The 8,612-nt window shown below is 42.4% G+C and overlaps 1 protein-coding gene across 1 annotated transcript; it reads left to right on the forward strand.

The window, feature by feature from the left end:
- The first annotated feature begins 765 nt into the window (after positions 1-765).
- On the forward strand, positions 766-4,501 carry UQCC6 (ubiquinol-cytochrome c reductase complex assembly factor 6). Its single transcript, XM_019651855.1, has 3 exons — positions 766-1,419; positions 1,783-1,900; positions 3,784-4,501. Exons 2-3 carry the CDS (start codon positions 1,793-1,795, stop codon positions 3,877-3,879), a joined length of 204 nt encoding a protein of 67 aa, XP_019507400.1. The 5' UTR covers positions 766-1,419; positions 1,783-1,792; the 3' UTR covers positions 3,880-4,501.
- Positions 4,502-8,612: the final 4,111 nt, after the last annotated feature.

The raw sequence follows: 8,612 nt of genomic DNA on the forward strand, positions 1-8,612 counted from the left end.
CTCTCTCTCTCTCTCTCTCTCTCTCTCTCTCTGGTTTTTCTCATTACTCAGGACCACAGTCTAGAAAAGTTTTAAAGCAGGCGGCTTACCTCACAGATTTCAGAGAGAATTCTGGTGACTGAAAGCATGTGTCAAGAATTGCTAACTTTTCTCAGGATGTTTTCACCCAGGAAGAGTTCCAGTTGGGTTGCAAGGGTCTCCCTCACTGTGGGATCCTGCCCCTTCTGGGTTTGCCAGCTCCATTCACAACAACAAACCCCAGGGACCTCTGCTTAGTTCCATCTTGCAAAAGGCAGCGTTTACTGGAAGAGTTGTTGGGGAGCAAGACATTGAACTTGGAAATGGTGAAGCAAATCACAACAAAGTGGCTCTTATCCCATCAGTGTCTCTCTTACCACCCTGAATCTGAGTCTGGAAGACAAACTTGTTCTGCTTTTGAGCCTTGCCCACCAGAGCCTGGGGAAGCCTAAGGAGAAATGTCCTTCTGTCTTTGCCAAATATCTCTACTTCAAAGACACCTTGTATGATATAGGACGACAAAGAATGGCCAAATCACTTCACCTTGTTTCTCTTTTCTTCCCAGTCCTCTCAAGAGACCTTGCTTACAGTTGTTGCCCAAGGAAGGAGGCAATGGGGAGGGATTAGAAAGAGCCGCAAAGAAACTTTTGGTGGTTTTGACTGTAAGAATGATCATTATTTTGACTGTAAGAATGGCTACACAGGTGTACACATCAAACCTCATCAAATTGTATGCTTTAAATACGTGATTTATTTTATGTCAGATCTAAGTGTTTAAAAAGTGAGTGTATAATGCAACCATAATCCTTCAGAATTCAATCTTGCATTAACCTTTTGCTTAACAAAAATCAATCCATAACCAAAGCACAATCTAAAAATACATAGATTAAACATTGTCGCTTTCAGGGTTCCTTTTTTCCAGTAGCACCAAAGCTAAAGGGCATAGCTGTCGTCTTGGTGTGGCTGTTTCAGGTACCAAAGGATGCCGGGCACAAGGACAGAGAGTGCTTTTTACCTTCATTCACTCAAGGGTGACCTCCCCTAAGCACTCACTGCTCAGCGTGCCAATCTCCACCCGTTCCTAAAAGGCAGTTGACGCGAGCCATCACTTGTGCGTGCCATCTGACCGATGGTGCAATAATCCAGCCGGAGCCGAGCCCCCAAATCGACATCTGCCAGGGAAATCCTACTATAGGGAGAGTGATGGGCGCCGGCAAAAACCCGGGACTGGGAATCGGTTAACAACAACAACAAGACTGGGCCCGGCCCCAAGTCGCGCTTCCGCCCAGGTCACGTGCCCGCGCCGGCAGTGTCCCCGCTTTCCCCTCCGGCGCGGCCCGCAGCTCTAGCATTTTCGGTCCTGCCTGTTGGCCGTCGGCTTCGGCTCCCGAGCGCCCCGCGGTACAGGCTCCCCCGAGGCGCGCCGAAGGGGCCGGTGGGAGTGGGGTCTGTGGTTCTAGTGCTTGAAGGGGCGCAGGGAAGCCACGCGGGGTCGGCCTTCCGCTGGCTCCGCGAGAGCTGCCTTTCAATTCCGAAGGCCCAGCCCCCGACACTAAGAAACCACGGAAGGCTGAGCTTAGGCCTGGAAGGGACGTTCGTCCTCCCCGCGTCCGCGTTTCACAGACGAGGACGCGGGGCCCGAGACTAGGAGGGACCCGAGGTGTCGTGACTCCGCCCCTACGCTGCCGTGTGGCTTGTTTCCCGGCTGGGTTTAGTCGTGAGCTGGGAACCTCCTAACCCTGCCCGCTTTCCCTCCCCGTCCAGCCCGCCGACCATGCCCGCGGGCGTGTCCTGGACCACCTACCTGAAAATGGTCACTGCCAGCCTCCTAGCCATGTTCGCTGGGGCCCAAGTGGTGCACAGGTACTACCGGCCGGACCTGGTGAGTGCAGGAGGGTCCTGTTCTTTGCTCCTGGACCGCTCCCTTCTCCCCACAGCAGCAAAAGTGATCTTAAAACGAAATCAGGAGCAGGTCTGCCCTGGGCCTCAAACCTTAGGATGGCATCCCATTGCATTTAGAGCAATGCATGTCTTGCTCTTACACAGTCTTACACTGAAATCATACGCAGTCTTAAAGTCTTACACAGTCTGGTACCTGCCTGCCACTGTCCTTCTCCCCTTTCCCTCTTGTTCCCTCTGTTGCAGCCACACTGGCTTCCTTGCTGTTTCGCAAACTCATCAAGCCTGTTCCCACCTCAAGGCTATGTTTTTCTCTTCTTGAAATGCTTTCTTCCCAGATCTTGGCTTGGTTTCCTTCAAAACTTCAAGTCTCTGATCAAATAGCTCCTCCAGCAATGAGGGTCCTTTAGAGAGCTTCAAAACGATTGCTCCTCTGCTATTCTGTCTCAGTCATTTGTTTCCATAGAGCACTTGTCACAATTTGCAATGATTTTACTCCTTTATCTTTACTTGTACTTTGTTTTGTCCACAAAAGGACTGTGCCACAATAAGATACCACTTCATAACCATTATGATGGCTATTGATTTTTAAAAAACAGCTAATGACAAGTGTTGGTGAGAACGCAAAGAAACTGGAACCCTTCCTTATACAGCACTATTGGGAATGTAAGATGGTGCAGCTGCTGTGTAAAATGGTCTGGCAGTTCCTCAAACAGTTAAACAGGGAGTTACCATATGACCCAGCTATTCTACTTTTAGGTTTATACCCAAGAGAAATGAAAACACATGTCCACACAAACATTTGTACACAAATGTTCATAGAAGTATTATTTATAAGAACCAAAAAATGGAAACAATCCAGATGTCCATCAGCTGATAAGTGGACAAATTAATATCCATCTACTGGAGTATTATTTGGTCCTAAAAGGAAATGCGGTACTGATATATGTGACAACAATGGGTGAACCTTGAAAATATGTTAAGTGAAAGAAACTAGTCACAAAAGACCATATTTTGAATGATTCCGTTTATATGAAATGCCCAGAATAGAGAAATTCATAGAGACAAAAAGTAGATTAATGGTTGCCTAGGGCAGTGGCTTAGCTGTGTGGAAATGGGGGTGCCTGCTAATGGGTATGGGGTTTCTTTTGGGGGTCATGAAAATGTTCTAAAACACATTGTTGTGATGGATGCACAACTTTGTGAATATACTAAAAGCCATTTAATTGTATATTGTAAATGGGTGAATTGTATGATTATTGTGTTATATGTCATTAAAGCTGCTGCTGCAAAAAAGTCACTTTCTCAGGCTTTTCCTGACCAGTTTTCTTTTTCTTTTTCTTTTTTTTTTTTTAAGCTGAGCCATCCTGCCACCTTTTGGCAGCTCAGCAGCAGCTCAGCAGCAGCTCAGCTCAGGCCGGGCATCAAACCGCTGTTGCTCAGAGCTCAAACTCTTGAGTGAGCTCTTAACCAATTGAGCCACTCAGCCGGCCCTCTGACCAGTTTTCTTGAAGGCAGTTTAACACTTTTTTGCTCACTGCTTTATGCATTGTGGAGAGTCAGTAAAGTGCAGGAGTGAATTTCCAAATGGAAAGCTTTATTCCAACTTGGGAATCTGTCCATTGATAGTGATGCAAACTCTCCCTCTGTAAGTCCTGAAGTACTTAAGACATAGCTTAGATGATGGAGTCATATAAATATAGGACTAGAAAGGGACTTAGATCAACTGTGAGTTCTCATAATAAAGATTATCACTGAGTAGCAGGAGACTTTTTGTTCTTTCTTACTCTTTACTTTCTTTGAAGTCTTTCAGGTCACATTTAATTACAGTCTAAGAAAGCACTGACTTTTTTTTTTTTTTAATAGACAATACCCGATATTCCACCAAAGCCTGGAGAACTCAAAACAGAGCTGTTGGGACTGAAAGAGACACAACACAAACCTCAAGTTTCTCAGCAGTAGAAACCTCGAACTACAACTCTGCCAAGAACTCTGTGAACAATATTATATGTCTTAAATATATATTTTTGAAATTTCTTGAGTCAAATTACTTGTCCTTAAGCACCTAATAGAATGCTAACTACAAGAGCAGGTGCTCAGTAGATATTAAGTAATGCATTGAGATTTATTTATGGTTTGACCAATGTTTCTTGAAAACTACCAAAGCTTATATATCGTCAGCTTCTTGAATATGGTTTGATAGACATTTAGTTGAGACTCATGTGAGATAGGAGTATTTGCAATGACCCCTGCCCTTATAATTCTAGATTATTTCTTTGAATAAGCTTGACTATAACAGCAAATAGGAATTATAAATGAACTATAATAAAAGTGACATTGACATGAGTGCTTATGGTGCTAAGTTAATGTTTCTCCAAATATCGGAAACTATTATTTGTTAATTAAGTTAACAAATTAAGTTGAAGTTGAAATATTTTAAGTTTGAAGTTGGAATTATGTACATAACAAAATTATAACAATTGTGACTTCGACTATCACAATTTCTTTACCCTCAGTTTGATAAACCTTGTTAGCATTTAATTTTTCTTATAAAATATATTTAAAGGTAATGGAAAAACTTAAATGAGCATGTTATGAGTTGAATTGTGTCCCCCCACAAAGATGTTGAAGTCCTAATCTCTAGTACAAGTGAAGGTGACTTTATTTGGGAATAGGGTGTTTGCAAATGTAACTGAGTTAAGAGGAGGTCATTAGGGTGGGCTCTAATCCAATATGAATGGTGTCTTTAAAAGAAGAGGAAAACGCCATTTAAAGACATCACACACGGGGAAAGAACACCATGTGACAACAGAGGCAAAGATTGGAGTGATGCAGCTACAAGCCAGGGAACCCCCTGGACTGAGGGCCACCACCATAAGCTAGAAAGAGTCACAGAAGGATGCTACCCAGAGTCTCAGAGCATGGCACTGCTGACACCGGGATTTCAGACTTCTGGCCTCCAGAACTGTGAGAGAATACATTTCTGTTGTCTTAAGCCACCCAGTTTGTGGTACTTCGTTGTGGCAGCCCTAGTAAATTAATAAACATTTCAACACTTTTCTGAGTCTAAATACAGGACAAAAGTAATTGCTAGAGCAGTTGGCTTTCTGTTCAGGACTATTTTTCCAACAGAAGTTTTTCAGAATTCTGCATTCTGATGGATGTTTAGGCTTACTTCTTAGCCAGTTAGCAAAATAGATCTTTAGAGTCAGCCCTGAAATCTCAAATATTAAATCCCTTAAATGGAAGCACAATACTTTTTACTCTCCATAGTAAATACCCTTTCAGTTTAATAGTATAAAGCAACTAAATGAAATGGCTTATTTCCAGCCTTATATACAAGCTCTTTGTTTTCTGCTGCCATGTCACTTGGTACTTATATGCTTCCAGCCCAAACAGGATCTCCGAGTGTCAGTGACAGATGAGCAGTAGCCCACCCTAGTGGAAGGGCTGGGGTTGTCAGGTAGAAGACGGAGTTTTTAGTTGAGACTGCTTGCTGTTTGCTAACATTTTATTTACTGTGGCCTCGTAAAGTAAGTAAAGACGTACCTTCTTGAGATGCACCTTCTCTAGATCAAATTTTCATAGCTACTATTAATTATTTTTCTTGAAAAAAAATTGTGTAATTTTACAAACGGTGAAGCATGCCACAGCTGCCATTGCAATGGCTTTATGTCAGACCGGAAGAAGTCTGACTTCTTTTTTAATTAAAGAAATTTAAAAATGGGTTCCTAAACACGAATTCGGTAATTCTAATCTGGGTGCCTGATTTCATCAAAGAGTTGGAGTTCTAAAGGTTTCAGAAAAGATACATGGTTTAGTATAAGTCAACAATAAAATTATTTTTTAACTCTGAACTAGTTTCAACAATTGAATTTGCTAGCTGGAATTTTTCTCATTGCTAACATTTTCAAATTCTAGCTCTCCACAAACTTTGGCTTATATGAACGCCAAATTGGTGAGCTCTGACAATGCATTTTGTAGATACCAGTGAGGAGCTTCTCATTTCATTCCAGAATAAAGGGCTGGGATTTGCTCACTCTTAGCGTGAAGGACTTGGCCCTTGGAGCCAGCATGGGCACAAGGGGAGGACCCTCATGCCATGGATGAATGCAGTGGACCATACTTTAAAAGTACCCCCCAGCCCCCCATACCTTTCTTTTATAGGTAGTGATTGGTCTGGCTATTGAGGAAGAGTCGTGACTTGAATCCAACTCTCCTATAAGACAATGGCTTCATGAAGGTGAAAAATTAATTTTATAGTATTAAAATTTTACCTAAAGTAAAAATGCCATTATTTCAGTAAGTGCTGATTCTAAGTGACTTTCACCAAGGCATATACGATTTTCCTTATTTGAAGTTGACCTCCATTGTGAAAAATGAACATTGTGGTGGGTGTAGCAATGTGTCATCCAAATTTCCCCAAGGAAAAGCTTGTGGCCCGTGCTGAGAGCAGCTTTCAGTGTCAGCTCAGCAGGATTGTCTCAGCTAGGTGGCCTTGCTCAGAGCCACACCTGGAAGGGCCCACATCTAACAATTGATGGGGTAGAAGGGCCCAACCAATCATTTCAGAACAGCAGAGGGTGAGCAACTCTGAACTCCCCCCTTCCACCCCTTCCCCCCTTTAGCACCACAACCCCCCAAGGGGTTGACAGAAGCTGTCTTTAGACCTGCATTGCAGCTCAACTTTTCCTGCTCAATCCCACTTCCTTTCCTTCCATAGGTATTGATCTAAGGGCACTCCTTAACAAAAGTATACTAAACTCCATCTCAGTGCCGTGTGCAAAATCAAATGTGCTACATACAAGCCAAAAATTAGGAGAAGTACTAGATTATTCCTTAATAAAGCTGGGGGGGGGGGCGGCAAGAAAGTCCCAAGATAGATAGTTGTGACCTGTTTGGCAATTCAGTTAAACAGTTACTGTGTCAAGTGCATATGACTGCTTGTTTTTACTGAAAACTGAATGAGTATGCTTTTTATGCTTCCTGCTAGAAACAATGGAAATTCAAAATTTGTAATTGGAGGATTCTGAGGATTAAGGTTCAGATGTCACTAGTTTAATGCAATCTGATGGCTTCAACTTCTAGAACAATCTCTATTAAGAATGGTAACTTATTGTGGCCAAAAAATTGGGAACAAATATTACATACAATAGCTAATATAACACTGTCATGAAAGGAAGCATATATCTTCATTATAGCATGTTTCTGTATTACTGAACTCCCATTGTATTTCTTATAAGGGAGAAAAGCAGATTTATTTTTTTAATTGGGGAATTGGGGGATGGGAACAATGCTGGGGAATTGGAGGATGGGAACAGAGAAGTTGCTGTCATTTTGTTCTACAATCTAGTTGTGGAGGATGTTGCTTCACTGGCCCAAGTTGGCACCATCATTGCGCTCCTTCTAGGCGAGGCAGATCAGTCGCCAGCTTCTCCCCGGTCGTTCACTGCGGCTGCTGGCTGCTCACTTACGCCATCTCCAGTGACTCACGGCCCAGCTCCACGTTGAGCTGTTGTTCACCATCTTAGCTGTAGAGGGCAGTGTCACTGGCTCTCATGTGGGATCCGAACTGTGGTCCTGCTGCTCAGAGCTGGCATCCCAAGCCAGCTCTTACTTAACCAACGTGCCACTCGTCCGGCCCAGATTTGTTTGTTTCAGGTGTACAAAACAATGTAATAGCAGATTTTTAAAGATATATACTTTATGAGTAGCGTGGCACATCATTTCAAAGTGATTATTTGCAAATGAACCCTAAATAGCTTGGTGGGAAGGAAAAGCAAGCATACAATGAATAGAAACAGGAGCCCAGAAAGGGGTCCTAGATTTATCGGGAAAGTTGTGAAGTCCCTAACATAAAATTAGATTCCACAGAATTTTCTCACACACACATGACCTTTGAATATGCAACTGAATAAGATTCTCTCCCCCTAATCAGTTAACACAGAAAAAGAGACTACCATTTTGGATGGCAACAAGACTAGTGAAATTAGAGAAACTGTTTCTCCCATAAATAATACATTTCAAAGAAATTAAATGATAACTATAGATAAGGTGCTTATTGAGCTGTGGGAGACTTTAATGATAGCTTTTTAATTTTATTCCAAGTTCAGATTTATAGGAAGCCTGCAGACAGTCGAGTTCCTGTATACCTTCTCCCATCTCCATGAATGCTAATACCCTAGCCTTTATCTGGATTTTACCCGTTTTAATCCAGGGTGCAATATTGTACTTGGTTGCCCTGTCTCCTTAGTTTCCAGTCTGTGACTATTTCTTTCCTTGATTTTGACCTTGAAACTGTTTATTTAGAGTACTGTTCGCATATTCTAGGTTTGTCTGTGTTTTTTCTCATTAGGTAAAGGCTATTGGTTTTTGGAAAAAATACCAGAGGTGAAGTACCCACTCATTACATCATCTGAGGGGGTCCACAACATTATTGGCAATAGTAACCTTGATCACTTGGTTAAGGTAGCGTCTGCCAGGCTTCTCTGCCATGAAGTTACTGTTTTCCCCTTTCCATACTCCATTCTTCAGAAGACAGTCACTAAATCCAGCCCACAAGAAGGATTAGCTCCATCCCCAGAAAGGGAGTACATCTACAGAGATGATTTGGAATTCTTCTGGAAGGAAGATTACCTTTTATCTCTATAAATGATTTTTTAATATACGTTTTAAAATTTAAAAAGGCAAGACAC

This window comes from Hipposideros armiger, unplaced genomic scaffold (assembly GCF_001890085.2).
Source record: "Hipposideros armiger isolate ML-2016 unplaced genomic scaffold, ASM189008v1 scaffold_168, whole genome shotgun sequence".
Classification (NCBI taxonomy): Eukaryota; Metazoa; Chordata; class Mammalia; order Chiroptera; family Hipposideridae; genus Hipposideros; species Hipposideros armiger.

Excerpts from the sequence above, each read along its gene's own strand:
- UQCC6 (XM_019651855.1), top strand. The coding sequence starts at position 1,793 with ATGCCCGCGGGCGTGTCCTGGACCACCTACCTGAAAATGGTCACTGCC. Across the intron at positions 1,901-3,783 it reads GGTACTACCGGCCGGACCTG|ACAATACCCGATATTCCACC; the intron begins GTGAGTGCAGGA and ends TTTTTTTAATAG.